The sequence below is a fragment of the Panthera tigris genome, chromosome B4 (assembly GCF_018350195.1).
Source record: "Panthera tigris isolate Pti1 chromosome B4, P.tigris_Pti1_mat1.1, whole genome shotgun sequence".
NCBI classification, from domain to species: Eukaryota; Metazoa; Chordata; class Mammalia; order Carnivora; family Felidae; genus Panthera; species Panthera tigris.
In genome coordinates, this window is record NC_056666.1 from 137,197,959 (window position 1) to 137,221,558 (window position 23,600).

The window sequence follows — 23,600 nt, forward strand, 5'->3', positions numbered from 1 at the left end:
CAACAAGTACTTGGAAACTAAATGACACACTTCCCAATAATCCCTGGGTTGATAAAGAAACTTTAAAAAGACATTAGAAAGTACTTTGGACTGAATGAAAATAAAAGCAACCTATGGGAATTTGTGGGATACTGCTGTGCACTTAAGTGGAAATTGATGGCAGCTAAACATCCATGTTAGAAAAGAAGAAAGGGCTCGAACAATGACTTTAAGAAACTGGGCAAAGAAAAGCAAATTAAATCCAGTGTGAGCAGGAATAAGGAAACAATAAAGATTGGAGTGGAAATCGATGAACAAAAAAACCAAAACACAATAGAGGAAATCAATGAAACACAAAGCTCGTTCTTTGAGAAGATCAATAAAATCGATGAACCTCTAGCCTGGCTGATCCAGGAAAGGAAGAAAAGACACAGATGACCAATATCTGGAACAAGAGACGCAGCATCACTACAGAGTCTACAGGTATCAGAAGGATAACAAGAGACTATTATAAATGACTATATGCCAGTGCATTTGACAACTCCGATGAAAAGGACAAATTACTTCCAAAAACTGAACTCAAGAAGAAATGGATCACATCTATTAAATAGATACAACTTGTAGTTAAAAACCCTCCCCCCAAGAAACTCCAGGCTCAGGTGTCTTCACTGGTAGATTCTCCAAATATCTAAGGAATTAATAATACCAATTCTACACAAAAACCTTCCAGAAAATCAAAGGGGTGGGAGTACTTTGCAGTACTTTGCTCATTCTACGAGGCCTGCATTATCTGATACCGAAACTAGACAAAGGCATTACAAGTAAAGAAACCTAAAGCCTAATATCCCTTATAAACACAGATGCAAAAATTCCAACAAAATTTTAGGACCTTAGATTCAATAATATATAAAAAGAATATTATTTGATAGCTAAGTAGTTTCAGCCCAGGAATGCAAGGCTGGCTTAACAGTAAAAAAATATATATGTAATTCACCATTTTAACAGAATGAAAAAGAAAAGCTAATCATTACTAATAAAACAACTGATTTTTTACAAAGGTGCAAAGGCAATTCTGTTGAGAAATCTTATGTTGACACAATCTTTTCAACAAATTGTGCCAGCACCATTGGCTATCCATGTGTCTCAAGTGAACTTTGGTCCATATCTCACGCCATATACAAAAATTAACTCAAAATAGATCATAGACCTAAATGTAATCTAAAACTCTAAAACTTCTAGAATAAATACAAGAGAAAATCTTTGTGACCTTAGGTTGGGCAAAGATTTTATAAATATGACACCAATAGCACAATCCATAAAAGATAAGTTGATAAATTGGACTTCGTCAGAATGAAACTTTTTGTTCTTCAAAAGACAGTTTTAGGAGAATGAAAACACTAAAAACAGACTGCGAAAAAAATCTTTATAGAGCATACACCTATAAAGGACTTGTACCCAGAATGCAGAAAAAACAAACGACTCTGAAGATTCACCTATAAGAAACTGAACAACCCAGTTTTTGAAAAGGGCAAGAGATTTGAACAGGCACTTCACCAAAGAAGGTGTATGGATAGCAGTGTGAAAATGCTCCACATCATTAGTCATCAGGGCAGTGCACATTGAAGCTACAATCCCCATGCTAATGTTTATAGCTTTCCTGGTGCCATTGAACCTACAGTCACATGCTAACTTTCACAGCTTTCACGGTGGTGGTATGATAGCACAATGTACCTGTTAAAAGGGCTCAGATGAGAAAGACTGTCCATCCCAAGTGTCGGCCATGGTGTGGAGGGACTGGGGCTCTCGTACACAGCTGGAGGGACTGTGAAATGACACACACGCTTTAGAAAACAGGTTGGCAGTTTTTAAAAAGTTAAACACTTTTTAACCGTATGATCCAGCAATCCCATGACCAGGTATTTAGCCAATGAAAAGAAAGCATATGTCCATCTGGAGACCGTATGTGAGTTTTGATAGCTGCTTTGTTTGCAGTAGCCAAGACTTGGAAATGGTTCAAATACCCATCAGTGGTAAAGGGATCATCAAACGGTGGCCAGCCATACATTGGAATGTTCCTTTGCAATAAAGAAAAATGAACCATCGGTATGCGTGACAATGTGAATGAATCTCGAAATAATTATGCCGAGTGCAGGAAGCCGGACAAAATGTGTGTATACTATATGATTCTATTTATATAAAGCTCTAGAAAATGCAAACATGTAATATACAGGGACAGAAAGCAGGTCGGTGGGGACGGGAGCGTGGAGGGCAAGAGGGAGAGATTACAGAAGGGCACCAGGAAACTTTGGGGGTGATGGATATGTTCATTACCTTGATTGTGATACTGGTTTCACAGGTGTATACCTATATCAAAACTTATTAAATTACATACTTTAGGTATGTACAGATTACTGTATGCCCGTTGTACTACACCCACTTAAATTTTTTTTTCACATTTATTCATTTTTGAGAGATGGAGAGAGGCAGAGCATGCGTGGGGGAGGGCCAGAGAGAGAGAGGGAGACGCAGAATCCGAGGCAGGCTCCGGGCTCCGAGCTGTCCGCGCAGAGCCCGACGCGGGGCTCGAACCCATGGACCGCGAGATCATGACCTGAGCTGAAGACAGATGCTGAACTGAGCCACCCAGGCAAATAAAGCCCCCTTAAAAGAAAAAAACACACGCACAACGGAACAGGCAACCAGCTCCTAGTCAGCACGGGCACTGAAGCTTTGATTCGGACGCTTCCTCTGAGCCTCGAGGGGTCCGTGTGAAGGTGCTCGCAGAAGTGACTCCATCTACTGGATGAGGGGACTGTTCTCACTAGCTATGCAGGCATTTGGCAGCATAAGAACTGGGGATGCCGGTAGTCCCTCCATTTCATTTTGCCTTTAGCGGAAACCTCCCGTCTTTATTGTAAAAATGACTTAGGGGCGCCTGGGTGGCTCAGTCATTTAAGCATCTGACTCTTGATCTCAGCTCAGGCCTCCATCTCCGGGTCATGAGTTCAAGCCCCATGCTGGGCGCGAAGCCTGCTTCAAAAAAATAAATACAATTTAAAAAATAAAAACAAATTAGAACAATGCTGGGTTTTTGTGGGGGTTTTTCCTCATCTCCCAACTTTACTAAGGACTCTGGCAAAGGACGCTATTCACACAGCGGAGCGTGTGCTCCGCACGGACGAACTGGGATTGACTACTTGCCGGTAATCAGAAACCGGATTATCAGATCCCTAAACTGCTCATAGTTGGGTTGAACGTTCGAGGGTGGTTCCATGGCCCTCAGGAGCAGAAACCCAAGGCTGCCTGTCTGGGCTCACACCCCAGCTCCGCTGGTTCTGTGACCCCCAGCGTGTCCTTGTCGCCTGTCTGTACTGCAGGGGCCTTATCAGTAAAGTCAGCGTATTAATAGTGCCCACCTCATGGGGGTGTTTTAAGATTGAAATGAGGCCACACGTTCCTCGGCAGGCGATGAGGATTCGGGAAGTGTTACTGCCATCCTCAGCAACGTCGGCATCTGATTGGTGGCGGTGTTGTGCCTGGAATCACGGCCAGCCATGACCAGGTCCTGGAGTTGACCCACGGAGGTCTGTAAAACCGTGACGACATGACGCATACAAGAAACGTTTGCTGCCCCACCACGAGTGAGCAGGCCAGGCAGAGGGAAACCCAGGCCTCTGTGAAAACCCACGTTCCGCAAGAATTACCCCCAACACGAGACAAGTACCGAGCATCACGGAGGGAGAGAGTCTAGAGTCCCAGAGACACAGTCACCGCACGAAGAGAATAAGAGGGAACTTTTCTGCCCGCCCACCCGGTGGATGGCTTACCTGAATATTTAGTAAGGCGTCGGAAATAATTTTCCTTCAGCGTTCTAAAGGTCTGGAGCCTTACTTCCGCCCCCAGCGCTCTCTTGAGGACCCCAGACGGACGCGTCTGGTGTGTGATCTTTTGCATGTGACTGTCTTCCCTCTTCCAAAAGCCTGTGGGATCCTTCTCTTTGTCCCCGGTGACGTGCCTTGTTGTGGGTCCGTATGTGCCCATTGTTGGGAACCCGGTGGACCCTTCCAGGGCCTCCATTTCTGAGACATGTTCCTGAGTTCATTGGCGGCGAATGTCCTCCGCTCTCGTGCCTCCCCTGGGCTCCTGCCTGCCTTTGTCCTTTGTCTCTCCCTCCCTGCCCCCCACTTCCTTCTGGGAGAAGGAGGCCTCCCTCCTACAGCTCTTGACTAAGTCTGTGATGGTGGGCTTCTTTAATTCCCAAGGGAGCTTTCTGTTCTCTGAACATTCCTTTTTGTGGCACGTTCTTCGCTTTCGACGAGGGCGGTGGCTTCTCTTTCCGGGGCTGTGAGAAACGGTTCCCCTGGTTTCGTCGTTTTCTCCCTCCCGTATGCTGTTTCCTCCACGTCGACTTTTCTGGATGGGCCGGTCGGCTGGCTGCCGTGTTTCCCGTCAGAGGCCTTCCTCGGAGCAAGCCTGGTGCTTGGGGGTTGTCTGTGTGACCAAGCGAGGAACCAGAAAGCCAGCCGGGGTCCTGGGCCGAGGGTGGGGACGCCCGCGTCAGGCCGGGAGGGGGACGGGCCCCGCCAGGGCCTGCTGGTCTCTCCTGGCCTCCCCTGTCAGGCCCCTGCAGTGTGGGGAGGCCGTGCCCTGACACCCTGTGCCCCAGCCCTTCCCCCCACCGACTCTCCAGCCTCCAGGGCTCCCGTTGACATATTCTTTTACACCGTTTGTTTTTTTGTTTTCTGGTTTAATCTTTCCGCCGTGGTTTCAGCCGGGATTGGGACAAGAGTACACTTAATGAGATTAAGCCTTGTATTTTTTTAATGTTTATTTCTTTATTTTGAGGGGGGAGGGGGAGGAGAAGAGAGAAGGGGAGAGAGAGACAGACAGACAGACAGACAGACAGACAGACTCCCAAGCAGGCTCCGCACTGTCAGCGTGGAGCCCAACGCAGGGCTCGATCCCATGACCCTTGGATCATGACCCGAGCCGAAATCAGGAGCCGGGCGCTCAACCGACTGAGCCACCCTGGTTCCCCCAGAATTTACTTTTAATACAAAGCTTGGGGCGCTTGGGTGGCCCAGTCAGTTGAGCGTCCGGCTCCTGATTTCGGCCCGGATCATGATCCAAGGGTCATGGGATCGAGCCCCATGTGGGGCTCCACGCTGAGAGCGGAGCCTGCTTGAGATTCTCCCTCTCCCTCTGCCCCTCTCCCCCGCTCATATGCTCTCTCTCCCTCCAAAGAATCTTTTAAAAAGGATTCTTAAAAAAATAAATTCTGGAAGGCCTGACTCCTGTTCGCTTTTTGAATATGGCCGTCAGATTTCTCCTCTGTGGCCCCTCAAAGTCTCCTCCCACAGTCCTCCTGGAGTCGTGTATTTCGGGGGTGGTTAGTGGTCAACGTGTTTTACCTTCCACCCCCTCTCCAATGGCTGAGAACTCCTCAGAGTATAAAGAGCAGTGTCCTCGTCAGCTGCGTCCCAACTGCCCATTTCAGGCCACACACAGATGCCGAGAGGCACAACGGCCTCTCGGTGACGGAAGAAATACAGTTCTAACGTCGAATGTCAGTTCTCTAACTCAAACCGATGCAGAGACGAAGCGTCTCCTTTTCCTCGTCTCCTTATGCGGAGGGAGGAAACCAGCGAAAGTCTGATGTTAGCTATCCCACATTCAGGCTTTTTTTCCCCCTCCTTTTGTCTAACCTGCCATAGAGCAGAACACAGAATGAGAACGAGCAGGCATCCCTCCCTTGGTCAGGCAGAAAACCCTGAAGACGAACTTACTGATTTTGTTATGTTGCGTTAATGACGAAGCTGTAGATGTGGTTCTCACCCTGCAGAGAAGTGGACCCATGTTGATAAAGTCATTCTTCTGAGTGCGGAAGGGCTGCCGACCGACCACGGGCGAGGGGGCGCTGGGCGCTCAGAGTGTTGCTGGAGAGGCTCTGCCCTCATCGAAAGCTTCTGGCATTTTCCATGCCGGGTAGTTCCCTTAGCCCAGAACCCTGCTCTGCTCTTCCGATGCTGCTTTTCCCTGGGCTTTGAAGAAATGGAGGCACGTCCAGAACTTGTCTGCGCCGGCCAAACTCGATACCGTGGCCTTAGTCTGAAACCTGGAGGGAAGTCCAAGGGGAACGGTTGAAAACGAGACCCACCTTGTCATCACCTTCCTGAGATCACCAAACCGGCGTCAACCCCTGGGATGTTGAGGTTGCCTGAAGTAACCCTCTTTCTCCTTGCTCTAGATCTTGAGCAAATTTGGACTTCCAGTGAGGCGTCCCCTCGAAGTGAAAGATAAAGGGACTTTTTTCTTCAGAACTGATCTTGCGTGTCTGTCTGAGGTTGGCGGGACGGCCCCGAGCGCTCTGCTTCGGACTGGCGTCGGCTCAGTGCTTTCCAGGGTGTATTTTGAGCAGTGCACTCGAAGGCGGCCCGGTCTGGCCTCCGGGGACGCGATTGTTTGGGGAGGAGCCACGTGCCCATCGTTTCGCGAACGCTCAGAACAACCGGCCTGGCAGATGTAATTGACCCCGACTAGAGGTACCGAAACCCAGGCTCCAAGAAACGTGGTCATGTGGTCAGTCCTGAGGGTGGGACTCGCGTCCTCCCCGAGCTGCTGCTAAGGACAGGGGAGGTGAGCCCCGCTAGCTGCATTGTGACTTCCCCGGGGAGGGGAGGCGGCTTGAGGGGCCCAGCCCGGGTGTCCCTCAGAGGCCTCGTACCTGCTCTACGACTGCCCTTGCCATCTTTCCGCCTCCTCCAGGGACACCTGCTGTCCTTACGTCCTGGATTTCCTGGACATCACCTCATCCTCCCGGTTACCTGCGCCAGAGAGTAGGTTAAGCCTTGCGTCTGCCCCGCGTCCCTGCTGCCGTGAGCCCCCAGCGTTACAGTTCTTCCTGTCCTTCTGGCCCTCCCTCCCAGGGCCACGGGCTCATCTCCTGGGGACGGTCTCAACAGCCTCATAAGCCCTCTGGATGCTTCTCCTTTAAAGCTTTTTTTTTTTTTTTTTTTTTTTTGTAAGTTCCTTTACTTATTTTGAGAGAGAGAGAGAGCGAACCAGTGGGGGAAAGGAGCAGACAGAGGGAGAGAGAACCTCAAGCAGATTTCACACTCAGCGCAGGCCCGACGCGGGGCTCGATCCCACGGACCTTGAGATCATGACCTGAGCTGAAGCCCGGTCGGATGCTTAACCGAAGGATGCTTAACCCCCCAGGTGCCCCTCATCCTCGCCTTTAAAACCAGGTCCCACCCACCTGCCAGGAAGTCCTAAGGCAAGTGTCGCCAGGCCCCCCTGCTGGCCAGCACCCTGCCCTGAGTCCTGTCGCCTCGAGGCTCAGGACCACACCCCTTCCACCGTCACCACTGGCCTCTCCTGCTTCTGCCGCTCGTCTCCTGCCACTTCCCGTCGTGCTGCATCACAGATGGGTACAGATTTTGCCCCATCAGGGGGGAGGGTTCGTGTCCCCATCCCTCGGATCTGAGCTCGCCTTGTGGCTTGCCCTGGGCCACGCGGCCCGTGGCCTCGAAGTTGCCGCCCTCACCCTTGGGGCACCGCTGCGCTGAGAAAGGCCCACCCAGCAGCCGGCACCGGCCTCCACTGGCCATCCATCCGCGCGTGGTGCTGCCACCAGATGGCCCGCCCGGCCCGCTGGCCCGCAGAACTGTGAGCACAGAAAACGCTTGCGTTTCAAGCCACGACGTGGCAGGGTTGTTAGCCAGGCAGTAACGCAGAGCCGACAGGTCTCGAAGTGGGCGGTACCGCCCGTCTCGGCTGTTTTTCAGTGATGCTTTAGGTCACCGTGCACACGCTAGAGACGCCCCTTACCCTCTCCCTGTCATGCTTTCTCTCCACCCTTCAGGATTCGGCTTGGGCGTCCCCGCCTTCAGGGAGCCTTTCTGGACCCTCCAGATTCCCCACATTACAGCCTCGACCATCCTGTTCGTATCTCCCCACCTACCGGGCGAGGTACCTACTCTCTGGATTGCTGCGTTTCTCCTCTGGAAACGGTACCCATACTGGCTGCCCAGCCCCGGGTACTGGGAAAATTCAAACAACGCATGTGACTGTTACTGGGGCTCAACCCCTGTGTTACCGTCTCCTTCTCTACCCTGTTCCCGGCCCCGCACCCTCTGCCCTGGGGCCGCGGGTCCCTGCAGGGCTAAGATTGCCTCTTCCAGTGCCCTCTCCAGGGTTAAGCCAGTTTCTAGCTCAGGGATGCCCATGTGTTTCCTGAAGTTCATAAAACGTGGTCTTTCAACCCCAAGGTGACCATCGGGTTCACTCAGAAAATGAAGGCCCAGCCTTACAAAGTTTGCTGTCGCGTCTCTGATGTCATCCGGCCACAACCAGTCAGACCCTCCCCTGCTCCCGATGTCATCATTCCCTTTTCTGCCTGGAGTGGCCCTGGGTCCCCTGTTGCTTCTCTGCCGTCCGGCGGGTCAACGCTCCAGCGTCACCCTCGTTGCCAGGCTTCTGTGTGCGTCGGAGCAAAGCTTTTGCCTGGTAAAACGTGGGCCTCGTCTCCATTGACTGTTGGTTCTTGCGACAAGCTTTTCAGCTCAGATTTCACTGCAACAGGCACACGGTGTGTCCAAAGTGACAGCTGGCCTGTAACGATTGCTGTATCCCCACCGACAAAAGTAAGATGAGATTTAAAAATGAGAATTCCCGCTCCAGGAAAATGGGAAGGTTTGCCGGGTTTGAAGTGAAGAGAAATACTGCCATGTCGTGTGAACTTTGTGGAAACCTGGCAGGAGTTTTCTTGGAAGTGTTAGGGAACATTCTTCTTGCGCCTCGAAAGATAGACGTTAGGGGTTCACTGCCACTCTGCCACATTGGGCCCCTCACGCATTTTCATGGGCCAAATTCTTGCGATTACAAAATGCCGATGCCTCAGGCGTCGCCGGGGAAGATCTTAGATGTTCCCAGATAAAGCTGTGCACTGTGCAAACCAGTCATAATGATCCCATTTCTGGTCGCATTCATTGAAATAGGCCAGCCCCTGCCTTCTTAACCACTGCTACACCCTGGTGCTCTCCTCCTCCGTTTCAGACGTATTTCCCGAGGCATTTTCTTTACTGACTTTGGGAGCGCACTCGCTGATCATTATGCAGACGGCAATGATTGCTCAATTTCCCTGAACTTCTGGTGCCAGGTGAAGGTCCCAGAGGCTTTTTAGCATTTCTTTGTTTATTTTGAAATGTGATTTGAAGTCCTAGCCCAACAAATTGAGCTACGAGGCTCTAAATATTAAATATCTAAAAGGCGTACAGAAAAGTATAAAGAATCTGACAAGGTAGTGAATTACAGCGGGTGGAAAATGGGAAAATTATCTGACGGCTCTCTTGTCTGCCGTGCAAATGGTACTCCTTTGACAAAAATTCCACCCTTAACCTTTCTACCATTCTGAAGTCTTATCAGACCTAATTTAGCAAAAGGAAATGTAAATGGGTTCCTATAAGGTGACATCGGTAAGCACATGAAGTGATAAGTCGAGGGGGGTTTTACAGTATAACGAACTCAGGAGGATTACAGAAAGATGAGTCGTAGCAAAGTAAAAGTCCAATGTTTGTAACTATTTATTTGGGCCCTTTTTGTGTCGAATACAAGTTCCGAGTGGGGAAAATTCATCTGTTCTTTGTCTCGAGTATCTAATCCCCTCGCATATAAAAATGTTTTGAATTCTAACCATTTTATATTCATGTTTCAACTCTGACAGCCAAACGAGAAAAATCAGGGATGAACAACTTTATCCCGTTTGGGGGATTTTTGTAAGTGATTTACACACACATCAACTTTAATAACATTTTTACTTTTTCTGTAACTTCATTCTTCATCTAAGTTTGCAATGCAGGTGCGTTCATCTTTGTGCGCAAAGGTTTAATAAATTAGCTTTCGCATACGTAATCTAAGACTCTGAATACAAAAAAGTGAGTCACAGTTAAATTAGTATATCCAGCCTTGTAAGTTTGGAAGTAAGTTTTATGGTTGCAAAAATTAATGGTAGCAAAGGAGATCTAGGAAAATGCAAGTTTGTTTTTTCAGTGTTATTTCAGCCTTAACTATAGAGACAGCAAAATCTTTTAAAGTACTTATTTTGGGGCGGCGGGGGGAAGGGCAGCTAGCCTTTGTACAAAAATAACTTTCTAAACTTGAACCGTAAGATAATAAAAAGTAGACGTAAACAAATAGCTTTCAATTGTCAGATGGAGACGGACTGTGTTTTTTTTGTATTTAAATGGAACGGCATCACGTTGTTACAGTCGCATTCCCGAAAATAAACATGTAGCTGATCTTGAAAAAATTAAAATTAAAAATTAAAAATGTGTTGACAGTTGGGGCAATATCGAGCTATTAGTTAATACTTAATTTCAGACAATATTTACGAAGGGCCTCGAAGGTCCAAGAAACTCCTTTACTAACGTAGCGGCACAGAGAAAGGTCGTACACAGTCACAGCCCCAGGAGCCAACGAGGAGCTGATCCCTCCTGGGTCTTTGATTTCCAGTCATTTGACGAAACGAAACTTCTTCACTGTCTCTTCGAAGCGCCTGATTTATGCCAGCACAGAATATCTCCCACATTTTCCGTCGCTTCTAAGGTGATCACCTGTCTGTTCATGTCTTTACCCCACATTCTGCGCCCGGGTCTCTCCTCCTGGGGAAGTTGCTGACGGGCCGCAGCTCAGCTCCCTACATCCCTGTGTGATGCACACTCTTTCCTGCCGATCTGGGACTTTGTTTTTTACTGTGAGGCTGAGATTTCTTTTTCCTTTTGTATGCTTTTTCTTTTTTTTAAATGTTTATTTTTCAGAGAGAGAGAGAGAGACACACACACACACACACACACACACACACACACACACACGGAGGGAGAACGAGAGAGAAGGAGAGTGCTTGTGAGCAGGGGAGGGGCAGAGAGAAAGAAAGACAGGATCCGAAGCAGTCTCTGTGCTGACAGCAGAGAACTGGGTACGGGGCTCGAACTCACGAACCATGAGATCATAACCTGAGCCAAAGTCAGACCCTTAACTGACCGAGCCACCCCGGTGCCCCAAGTTTTTGTTTTTGTTTTTGTTTTTTTAAGTTTATTTATTTTGAGAGAGAGAAAGCATGAACAGGGGAGGGGCAGAGACAGAGAGGGAAAGAAAATCCCAGGCGGGCTCTGCACTGTCAGCACAGAGCCCCACGCGGGGCTCGAACTCCCAAACGATGAGATCACGACGTGGGCCGAAACCAAGAGTCAGACGCTCAACCGCCTGAGCCACGCAGGTGCCCCTGTGCTTTGTTTTTAAGCCCCTGTGATGATGATACTTCACCGTGCAAATTCCTGATCAGTGTCCCAACGCAGAATGACTCTGACGTCTGTTCTAGATTCCCTTGCGTCGTGTTGTCTTTGGACACAGCGGCTCTGCCATTCTTGCCATCTGGGTGACGGCCGGCCACACGTGCTGACGCAGAGCGGGCCGCGTCCTCGCGGGCTGTCGCCCAGTTCCTGGGGGTGTCACTGCGCCTGCAGTGCCAGGCTTGGCTGAGCGTCAGAAATACAAACCCCGCACCTCCTGCTGGGTCGTGCGAGAAGCATGGATACAAAGTTAGCAAAATCCATTCTCTACCCTCAAGACACACGTCAGACGTTCTCACGCCCCGTGGAATTAGGGCCCCATCAGAAGCGAGCCGCGGGGCTGCCGGGACCCGGAGTTGCCTGGGCTGGACCCTCCTCGGCTTCAGAGTAAGAGCTCATCATGCCATTTGTGACTCATTTTAGCCTCGTCTTTAAAAAAAAAAACAAACAAAAAACAACATGCCGTGCGAGAGCTGTTGATGTGCCGAATGCTTACAGGTTATCAGTTAATGTGACAGTCCTTCCAGTGTTTCAGCGGCCCTCGGCACAAAACGCTCATCGCTCATCGTATCTGCTTCCCTTTCTGTCCCCCTTCCTTGCATCCTCCCTCCCTCCCTCCCTCCCTCTCCCTCCCTCCCTCCCTCCTTCCTTCCTTTCCTTCCTCCCTCCCTCCCTCCCTCCCTCCCTCCCTCCCTTCCTTCCTTCCATCCTCCCTCCCTCCCTCCCTTCCTCCTTCCCTTCCTTCCTTCCTTCCATCCTCCCTCCCTCCCTTCCATCCTCCCTCCCTCCCTTCCATCCTCCCTCCCTTCCTTCTTTTCATTCTTATTTCTTTTAATGTTCTGTCACTTTTGTATACTCTGCCCAAAGGAATACTCCGATTGGTAAATGCGCTCCTGAGACCGGAAAGTAGAATTTTAGCCGTTCGCGTTGGCGTTTCCGATATACAAGGCGCAGCTCTAACATTTAAATGGGACGGCAAAGAACAGATGCCTTTAGAGCCCCGCAGGCCCCGGGGACAGGGAAGGAGGGCCAGGACGGCCGGGCACATGCATCTTGGTGGGAGCCGGGCTTGGAGCCCCGCTGCCCTGTCCTGGGCGCTCGGCCTCCGCGGAAGCCTCTCTGCGCTAGGAAACCCAAGCCCCACTGGAGTTGTGCTGGCGCTCTCTGATTTTTCTCCAGTCGTTTCTGCCTTGCCTCGTCGGCCACACTGGGAGCTGCGGAGAAAACGGATCGTTTGTTGCGCCCGCCTGCCCCTCCTAAAGCACTTACGGCAGAGGATACTGTAACTGGCACCTGGTTTGCTCTCCGAGGAACTGGGCAGTGGCTGTGCTATGTGGGCTTTAGAGCCAGACTTCCCGTGATATTTCTGCTTCTTGAGCAGAAGCCACAGTGATGGGGGCCGGGGGCGGCGGGGAGGCCCTGGAGCCCGGAGCCGCCAGGCAGGTGGGCCGCGCTCTCTACCTGGGGACGCCTTCAGAGGAGCCGAGCCTCATCTGCTCGAGCCGGAAGCCAGAAAGGGCCGGCGGTGATTTGTGCAAACGCCAGTCCCCTGGCCAGAGTTCAGGACGGTATTGCCTCACTCGCCGGAGGGATTTTATCTCGTTAGCTCTTCATTAGCAGTGAGACGGACGTTTCCCTAAATAAATCTCAGGTATGCTTTAAAAGCAACTGGAAAGTAAAATGGTAAGGTCCCACAGTATTCAAACTCCCCGAGTGTAATGACAAGGAAACTAACACGATCTTACAGTTCGCGACCGATTCTGCCAGTTTCGACGCTCCTGCCAGGAAAGACAGAATACTTGCAAGGAAAGGAAAAAAAAAAAAAAAAAAAAGGCTGCTGTCCACCTGCATTGTCCCCTGTAGCACCGGGAATATGAAGGGGTCGAGGAGGGGGGTGCTCACAGCCCCACTGACATCGCAGCCTCTGCGCAGCCCATACTTACTAGGCTGGACTTCATGGTTAAACCTTGAAGTCAGGGACTGTAGTTTTTCATGGTGAAGAACATTGTAAGTAACGCTCACCCCGCCGTCTTGCTTGCCATTTGAAGAAATCTTCCTTCAGATATAATGCGGAACGAAATACGGTAGAAAAACCGCACAGACTCACAGCCCCATCTACACTCCTAGATTACAGAGAAGGAAAGTCCCTTCCTTTTAAAGCTCGTGAAAGGCTAACGATTCTCTCTGATTTTTCCCGTGTGTGACGGTCACCATCATGGTTGCTTGTCAGAACTCCAAGGGTGAGATGTGACTTTCACAAAAATGTGCGAATTGCACCCTTTTTTCATTTCTAAAGGAAGTCAAGGCACCCCCTCACTCTTGCATTTACAGCTACTGTTTCCTTTATGCAGGGCTGAAACGTGGAAGCGTTTCACGGGAGTAAGTACCGTGGGTTGTGGGTTCGCTGGGGAATGGCACCCTCACCTCGGCGGAGAGCCCCGGCCGTTGCTGGCATGCACCTGCTCGGGTCCCCTCCGTCCCGGGAGCCGTGGGCTTCACTGTGGCCACTTCAGCTGGGAAAGCGGTTCCAGAAGCCAAGTGTCCCCTGGTCTGTCTCATTGAGGACGCATGACCGCCAGGCCCGGGGGGTGGTCGTGGGGCGGGATCTCAGGGGGACGGAGGTGGGGAGGGCAGTTCGGGCAGGTGGACTCGGACGAAGGTGCAGAAATGAAGCGGCGCGGGGAAGGCGTGGACCAGGTGGCGGCCCGGTGCCGCGGGTCACAGTGGGGACAGGGAGACGGCGAAGAGGCGAGATCAGGAAGGGGACGCATCATGAGATCGCGAGTGCTGTGTCGAGGAGGGGGACTTCAGTCCGGAGGTCACAGGAAGTGGCTTCGGGCGTTTGAGCAGGAGTGTGAAACCAACCCACGTGGGACGTGGCACTGCTTTGACTCTGTGGCCGTGATCGTTTGCCAGGGAGGCCGAACGAGGCATCACAGACTGGGTGGCTTAAGGAGGCGTTTCTTTCTCACCGTGCTGGAGCCTGGAAGTCCGAGAACAGGGTGTTGGCGGCTCTGGCTTCTCCGGAGGCCTCTCCCCTGGGCTTGTAGGCGGCTGCCTTCCCTCTGCGCACGGACGCCCCGGGTGTCTCGTGTGTGTCCGAGTGTCCTCTTCTTAGAAGGACGCCAATCGGACTGGATTCGGGCCCCCTTTAAAGACCTCCTTTTGACATAAACACCTCTTTAAGACCCTGTGTCCAACTATAGCCACGTCCTGAGGTCCCGGGGGTTAGGATTCCAACATATGAATTCTGGTGGGGGTACAGTTCAGCTCATAACAGGACCCACCCACCTGGAGCGTGTTCTGTTGGTTTTTTGCCAGCTGAAACAGTCTGGCTTTGTCAGGGACGCACCTGTTTGGGTTTTTTTAGTTCTACGATGTATCCGTAAGTGCACAATCATTTTTGAGGAAAACCTGCATGAATTAGCCCGTGGGTACCAGGAGAACATGCTGACGGCGTGTCCTCCCCCACCCCGCTCGCCCTGCACCCCGCGGCTGAGCCACCTCGACCTGCTCACTCCTGGAAGGCTTCCATCGTGGGGCTTTTGCACTTGCCATTTGTTTGCTGGAACATTCTTCCCCGAGACCTCCGCACACCTCCCCCTCTCAGACCCCGTTATCCCCAAATCTGCAAGGCAGCGTCCCGTGTAAGGCAGCATCCGCTCCCCATCCGATGAGCCGTCGGACCAGGATCGGACAGTCCACCTGTGTATTTGTTTATTTGTTAACTGTCGGTGTCCCCACCAAACGCGGTGTTCAGGAAAGCGGGGATTCTGTCCACTGCTATTTCTGTCCAGCTCGGATATAGTAGATTGCGCTGAGCACAGCGTGTAGACTCAGTAGCAGGTGAGTGATTCTACCAGGATCGGCTTTGTGTCCTTACACAGTTTGTGTTTAAAGATTTTCATTTCCTTAGCGTGCTTTTCTAAAGGCATGCTGAGAAAAGGTGGTTAGCAACGTTCCTCCTCAGGTTATAAGTTCAGGTATGACGCTTTCATCGGAGGAAAACCAGTGTTCTTTTTTTTTTTTTTTAATTTTTTTTTTTTTAACGTTTATTTTTGAGACAGAGAGAGACAGAGCATGAATGGGGGAGGGTGAGAGAGAGGGAGACACAGAATCGGAAGCAGGCTCCAGGCTCTGAGCTGTCAGCACAGAGCCCGACGCGGGGCTCGAACTCACGGACTGTGAGATCATGACCTGAGCCGAAGTCAGACGCTTAACCGACTGAGCCACCCAGGCGCCCCTAAAATTTTTTTTAACATTTATTTATTTCTGAGACAGGGAGAGACAGAGCATGAATGGGGGAGGGTCAGAGAGAGAGGGAGACACAGAATCGGAAGCAGGCTCCAGGCTCTGAGCCGTCAGCACAGAGCCCGACGCGGGGCTCGAACTCACGGACCGTGAGATCATGACCTGAGCCAAAGTCAGACGCTTAACCGACCGAGCCACCCAGGCGCCCCAAACCAGTGTTCTTCTATATCCACGGTTCACGAGTTACTTCTCTGTCTTCCCAGGTTGCGTTTCCGGAACCATCTAAGCAAGATGGTGGACACAGAAAGCCCGATTTGCCCCCTCTCCCCCCTCGAGGCTGATGATCTGGAAAGCCCATTATCTGAAGAATTCCTACAAGAAATGGGAAACATCCAAGAGATTTCTCAATCCATTGGGGAGGACAGTTCCGGAAGCTTTAGCTTTACAGAATACCAGTATTTAGGAAGTGGCCCAGGATCAGACGGATCTGTTATTACAGGTGAGTGTGCTGTAGCCTTAAAAGCTTTGTTTAGAAAACGTTTTGGTTTCGTGTTTTGGTTTTGGTTTTTTTGTGTTTTTTCTTTTTTTCTTTTTTCCTGCCGAGGAAATTGTTCTCTCTAGCTGGAAAAGAGGTCGCATCTCTGTGCAGCAAACCCTTTAGACATGATAAAGCATAGCCCATTCCCCTGGGCCTGCTGTGCCGTGTGTCTCACGGTACACTTCTTTTAAAAGCCATACGTGCGTCAAATAATACTTGAAACTCAGTTAAGGCAGTCAGCCACATTTCTAAAAAAATTCTGACTTCTTATTTCTTTAAAGCAGAGGCTCCTATTCTAATAAAAATGATGGTTTTTTAAAATCTGGAGACGTATACGAGCCATCTCCCTAAATTCTACATTGCATTACGAACTACATCGAGTGCCAGCAAGGCAGAAACAAAGAAATAAAACACGGGGGCCACTCGGGTAACCTCTGGGATCACTGGGAAGGAAGAAGACGTAAAACGGTTCATCCTTCCAGACAGCACTTAAGTGAGCCCAGGGTAACGTGGCGTAAACCGTGCCCTCGATTCGAAAAGGCTCCGTCTGGGGTGCACCTGACTCCACACGCTTCCTGGCATGTGGTCAGTCTGGTCGGGACTGACCAGGCTGGACCGGGGTCGGCCCAGCTAGTGGTTGGCAACAGGGGTACGTGTGGTTGTCGGCTCTGAGCGTGGGATACCAGGGCCCTCCGGGGAACCGAGGGAGAATGTTCTCCATGGCAGCGTCCACGAAAGGTCTCTGCGTCCTTTCCCCTGCGTGGCCCCCTATATGAGTCCTGAACCCGGAGCACGTTTCTCCCTACTGCCTTCTCACTCATTCCTGCTCCGGGAAGATGGTTTTCGTGACGATTGCACTGACTTTAGTGACGGTGGGAAGGGAGAGTTCATGCTGTGCTGAACAGCGTGCGCTGATAAAACCTGTACAGAGAGAGTTGTGCAAAGCGGATGCACTCTCAACCCAGCAGGCCCACCGGGGACAGACATTGTTCAAAGGGAGATGTGAATGGGGCGCCCGGGTGGCTCAGTCGGTTAAGCGCCCGACTGAAGGTCATGATCTCACGGTCTGTGGGTCCGCCCTCCGTGTCGGACTCTGTGCCGACAGCTCGGAGCCCGGCACCTGCTTCGGATTCTGTGTCTCCCTCTCTCTCTGCCCCTCCCCCACTCGCACTCTGTCTTTGTCTCTCTCTCTCTCTCTCTCTCTCTCTCTCAAAAAAAATAAACATTAAAAAAAAATTAAAAAGAAATAAATAGGAGACGTGAATGGGGGTGTGCCCGGCAACCATGGTTCATGGTACGTGCAGTGCGACGGTGCATGTGACGGGGACGAACAGGAAACAAGGAAAGCAGAGAAATCGTGCGCGTTCCCTGCAGCGGAACGCTCTATGGTAACTTCAAGGAATGAATTCGCTCCGCTTGTGTCAACATGAACCCATGTAAAAAGTGGCACTGAGTGAAAATATGCTGAAGGATATCTTCAGCAGGATTCAATTCCCGTAAAACCTCCAGCACCAGAGAGTGCCGCGTGGGGTAGGTGGGTTCGGACGCGCACCTCGGAAAGCTGGCTCCAGCTTTACTGTGTCGATCACCCACCGAGAGAAGAGAGGGGGGCGGGGGCGGAGGGAAGGGTCTCCGGCCGAGAAAGAGACGGGGGCGGTGGGGGGGGAGCTCCGTGGGGAATTCAGCCCTTGCAGGTGGTACTTTCAACAGAGACGTGAAGCCGTGTGAGAAAGCGTCACAGTTTGGAAATCTGGGCGGTGGGTGTTATACTCTATATTTTCCTATATGTTTGAAGTACTTTAAAGGAAAATAAAAGCAGCGGGAAGGAGCATCCCTGGCAGGAGGCAAAAAAGGCAGCTGGTGCAGAGGCTCGCGTAATCCTTGCGAAAACCCCGGATGGTTGCCGCTTTCCAAGTGGAAACGAACCCGCGGGAATTAGGTAATGTGGCCCGGTCACACAGCTGGAAAGAGGCCGCGCCGAGACTTGACCCCGTGCTCCCCAGCTGGCTCCACAGCCACGTTGTTTGTACGGACATCCCTTTTGACGCCCTGCTCTCGACCTCGTAACTCAGGGATTGTGCGATCCGTGCGACACCCTGTGAAGATGATGCGTTAAAGGACTCTGCGGCCTTCGTGACCGAGCAGCCTCTGTAGTGACCCCAACAGACCTTTATAAACGGTTCAAGTCTTGGCTGCTTTTCCCATGACGTGTCCCAGAGAGAGTGTCCCGGGTGATGGCCGCTTCCAGAAACAGTGAGGGAGGGAGCAAGGAAGAGCCTCTGTGTTGTAGGCCCGCCTTGCCGAGTCTTGTGGCCAACCCGTGCCGGGGTCAGGGACGGTGACAGCCCAGCTACCCAGCACCGGTTGGCCACCGCATGGGCCTTATCTCCCTGAATCCCAAGAGCCGTGTTTGAGTTCGTCGTTATGTTTATTTAAGGGAAGAGGAAAGGAGGCAGACCCCGGGACTTTGGGACGTGCTGGAGGTTACAAGCCCAGAGTAGGAGAAAACCTGGGCTCAACACCCAGCTCTCCACCCCTCAAAATGGGTCCTTTCTTCTCCACATCATAGACACGCCGCACGCCGAGGTGTTTTTGTGCGCTATTTGTGATTACGTTGACTGTCAGAAATCGGTTTTCTTCCGGATTCGAGATTTCTCTGTGTCAATTTGTCTCTTTTCTTAAAGGAAGTGGTTTCTTCCCCCTTCTTTGGAAAACATACAGTCCCTCTTATAATGAAAGGATTCGAGGATACGCCTTCCTTCAGGTCAGACACAGTCTCGAGGTCCTTCTGAAATAAGGAACTTGCGTGAGCGGGGCGGACATGTCATGGTAAAGCCCCCGGAAAGTTCTGTTCTAGCCGTGGACACGAAGAGCGTTCAGACACCCTCCCGCTTTCTCCGGGAAGGCAGAGGCCACACAGCGGCCGCTCGGCCTGGGCTTTCTCTTCCCAAGTCCTCACCCTCCAACAGAAGGAATCTGAAGTCACATTCTTCCAGTTTAGGTCAAGGTAGCTTTTCTAAAACTAACGTCTTTCGGGTCGTTGTCAGGAGCTACACGCCGTCTGAAAGCTGGGACACAGGTAAGACCTGGAAACGTCACGCCAACTAGCCTCGTGGTCCATACGCTTCGTGGGAAGCCACGTTTGACCCAGCTCCACGGGCTGCCGCGCACGTCCCGTCTAAAGAAAGTAAGGGGCAACGGTTTGGGGGGAGAGAGTTCCACGCTGGCCTCCGACCAATTCCAAGGAACTTCGTGACCAAAACAGGAGGGGGACCTTAGCAAAAGTGAGCACACCGATGGGCACACGCCCCTGCCTCTGCACCACCAGGCTTCCCCGCGGTGGGCGTGTGGTCCGCCACTCGTAGCCCCTCCGGCCCCTGACTGGTGATCCTTTCGGTCATTTGGAATCACCTCATACTTCTTACTGGTTTCCCCGTGCTCGTGTCACTGGCTACTTTGAGGGATAAGATTATCCCTCATTTGTAAATTAGATTTTCCATCTCTTGGGTGATGGTGCGAAATTACGTAAACCGTAATGTATTCGCTTCACTTGTTACACCCAGGAGACCAGACGGGCGAGGCGGCTGGTGCAGCCTGATCTATCTTTCTCGCCTCGATTTTTCTTAGCGACTTGACTGGCATTCCACAAACTGCACATATTTAAAGTGTACCACTTGATGTGTATACGTACACACACACACGTTTAAAAAGTTTTTTTAATGTTTTATTTTTGAGAGAGAGAGACAGAGCCCGAGCAGGGGAGGGGCAGAGAGAGAGGGAGACACGGAATCCCAAGCATCTCCGGGCTCCTAGCTGTCAGCACAGAGCCCGACGCGGGGCTCGAACTCATGGACCGCGAGATAATGACCCGAGCCGAAGTCGGATGCTCAACTGACTGAGCCACCCAGGCGCCCCCCCACACACACACATTTTAAGTGTGAAACCGTCACCACAATCAAAATAGTGACCCAATCCATCAACCCCAAATTTACTTGTGCCCTTTTATAAACCCTCTTCTCCACCCTCGGTTTCCTTCCCCTCCCCTGAGCAACACCCGGTCTGCCTGTCATTATATATCTGTTTGTGTCTCCTAGAATTTTATATAAAAAGAATAATACAGGGACACCTGAGTGGCTCAGTCAGTGAAGCATCCTCCTCGTGATTTCAGCTCAGGTCACGATCTCACAGTTGGTGGCATCGAGCCCCATGTCGGGGCTGTGCTGACAGCATGGGGCCTGCTTGGGATTCTCTCTCTTTCTCTCTCTGCCCCTCCCCTGCTCTCTCTGTCTCTCTCTCAAAATAAATAAATAAACTGAAAAAAAAAAACAGGAAGAATACAGTATGTTCTCTTTTCAGTCTGACTTCTTTCGCTCAGCAGAATTATCTGGAGCTTCTTCTGCACGAGTTCCGTCTTTCTGTCTGTTGTGCGGCTCTGCTCCTGTTTGCTTCTCCGGGTACCCGCCGATGAACATTGGAGTCGCTTCTAGGTATTGGCTGCCAGAGATCAAGCCGTGTACCAGTCTCTGTGTGGACATGTGCCTTCACTTCTCCCGGGTAGACACCTGGGAGCAAATGGCTGGGACATAAGGTGGATGTTTGCGTAGCTTTTAAGAAACTGCCAAAATCGGGGCACTGGCGTGGCTCAGTCGGTTAAGCGTCCGACTTCGGCTCAGGTCACGGTCTCGCGGTGTGTGGGTTCAAGCCCCACGTCAGGCTCTGTGCTGACGGCTGGGAGCCCGGAGCCTGCCTCGGACTCTGTGTCTCCCTCTCTCTCTGTCCCTCCCCCGCTCGCACTCTGTCTCTCAAAAATAAATAAAGGTTTAAAAAAAAATTTTTTTTAATGAAAACAAAAGGAAGGAAACTGCCAAAATCTTTTCCAGAACGTGATACCATTTCACGCTCCCACCAGCGTGTGTGAGAGCTCCAGCCCCAGCACGCCGTCACCAACTGTGGTTGTGGTCAGTCTTCTGGGTTTTTTCCCATTCCAACGGGCGTGTAACGGTATGTGATGCTGAGAATCTTTTGCCAGATATCTTCTTTTTAAAAAAGTTTTACTGAAGTGTAGTGGATGTACAATGTTCGTTTCAGGTGCACAACACAGTGAATTTTCCACACGATAATCTGTGCGTTACAGAGCGCTCACCACGGCAAGTGTCGTCACCATCTGCCGCCACGCAGCGTTATCGTGATCGTATGGGCCGTGTTTCCTGTGCCGTACTTTCCGTCCCCACGGCTGGTTTACCAAGTCTGTACCTCTTCTACGTACACGTCTTCTTCGGTGACATTTCTGTTCAGATCTTTTGCCTGTTTTAAACCGAGTGGTGTCCTTGCTCTTGACTGCCGAGAGCTATTCCTCTCTTCTGGATGCAAGTATCTTCATCAGATATGTGACGTATAAATATTTTCTCCTAGTCCGTGGCTTGTCTTTTCTCTCTCCTAACAGTGTTTTTCAAAACCCAGAAGTCCTTGATTTAGAGGAAATGCGATTCATCAGTGTTTTTTCTTGCATGGATCATGCCTTCTGTGTCATGTTTAAGAAATATTTGCCTGGCCCGAAGTCACTTTCTTCTACACGTTTTCTGTTGTTTGGGTTTTACATTGACGTACCGGATCTATTGAGTTAATCTTCATACGTAGATCAAAACTCACTTCTTCTCTCTCTCTCTCTCTCTTTTGCATTGTAAAGTTCTAGCACACTTTGTCAGAAAGACTGCTGTCTCCACTAAATGGCCTTTATATCTTTGTCAAAAAGCAATTGACCTTACCTGCCTGGGTCTATTTCCGGACCCTCTGTTCAGTTTCACTGATCTGTTTCTCTCATTTGATACCAATGCCATTAATTCCTGGCCACTATAGTTTTATAGTAAGGCCTGGAGTCAAGTAGCGTTAAGTTCTCCAAATTTTTTCTTCTTTGCTAAAGGTGCTTTGGGTATTCTGTTAATTCCAGAATCAGTTTTTCAATGTCTACCCAACAAGCCTGCTAAGATTTTGATTGGGATTGCCTTGAACCAAAAGGTCCATGTGGGGAGAACTGACATCATAACAACACGAAGCCTTTGGAGCCACGGACTTACTGCCCCCATTAGATTCATTCTTCATTGTTTTCTAGTTTTTAGTGCACAGATCTTTCACAGTTTTTGTCAGATTTATTGCTAAGTGTTTCATATTTTATAAGGTCTTAGGATGTTATGCACAGATAGTTACGTCATCTGTACATAAAGAGTTGTACTTCTTCCTTTTTTTTTTTGTTAATAGGCTTCATGCCCAGCGTAGAGCCCAGCGTGAGGCTCAAACTCATGACCCTGAGATCAAGTTCTGAGCTGAAATCAAGAGTTGGACACAACCGACTGAGGCACTCAGGCACCCCACTTCTCCTTTTTTAAGCTAGATGCCTTTATTTCATTTTCTTGCCTTATTACACTGGTTAGAACCCCCAGTACAATGTTGAATTAAGTGGGGGGACACCCCTGCCTTGTTCCTGATCTCAGTCTCTCACCACTAAGTATGATGATGACCATCATTTTTCATAGATGCCCTTTCTTAGATCGAGGAAATTCCCCTTCTCATCCTAGTTTTCTGTGAATTTTTATCCGAAATTGAAGTTAGATTTTGGCAAATGTTTTCCCTGTATCCGGTAAGATGGTCAAATGACTTATCTTTATGACTGATTGATAGGGCGAATTATACTGTTTGATTTTCAAAGGTTAAGTCACCTTCACATTACCACAATAAATCGTACTTGGTCATCACGTATTGTCCTCTTTACACATTATTGGACTTAACTTCTTAAATTTTTGTTAAGAATTTTTGCATCCGTCTTCATGAAGGATATTGGCTCTAGTTTTTTTTGCAAAATCTTTATCTGGTTTTTGTATCAGATTAATGCTGGCCTCATAGAATGAGCTGGGAAGTCCGCCCTATTCTCCGTTTTCTGTATATCCCTGTACAATTGATACTCTTTCTTAAGTGCTTGGTAGATTTCCCACACGAAGCAAAAGTTTTTGGTCATATTTCTGTGTTTCATTCTGGATAGTTTCTTTACTGGGTCTTCAAGTTCACTAATCTCTTCTTCTACAGTGTCTAATCTGGCCCTGATCCCATCCAGTGTATTTTTCACATCAGTTAGTGTAGACTTACTGGCATGACCAGTCTCTACCTAACACATCCAGTCTTTCATTCAGCTCCTTAAACACTTAGGATACACTCATAAATTTCTATCATCTTTGTTACTTTGGGGTCAGTTTAAGTTCATTGATTTTTCTCCTCATCGTGGGTCATATCTTTCTGCTTCTTTACATATTCTTTTTTTTTTTTTAATGTTTTATTTATTTTTGAGACAGAGAGAGAGACAGAGCATGAGCAGGGGAGGGGCAGAGAGAGAGGGAGGCACAGAATCGGAAGCAGGCTCCAGGCTCTGAGCTGTCAGCACAGAGCCCGACACGGGGCTCGAACCCACGAACCGTGAGATCATGACCTGAGCCGAA

At 50.1% G+C, this 23,600-nt stretch overlaps 1 protein-coding gene across 3 annotated transcripts in view; it reads left to right on the plus strand.

Annotated features, from left to right (window-relative positions):
* The window catches only part of PPARA (peroxisome proliferator activated receptor alpha), a 67,219-nt gene that overhangs the window by 27,125 nt on the left and 16,494 nt on the right, over positions 1–23,600 (plus strand). For 2 of the 3 annotated variants that reach the window (XM_042993535.1, XM_042993536.1), the window contains exon 3: positions 15,842–16,077. In XM_042993535.1, the coding sequence (XP_042849469.1) occupies positions 15,870–16,077 (208 nt within the window). In that variant the 5' untranslated portion in view covers positions 15,842–15,869. Of the gene's footprint in view, positions 1–11,666; positions 11,715–15,841; positions 16,078–23,600 lie in introns of those variants that run through there. The other variant, XM_042993537.1, reaches the window with a different exon arrangement.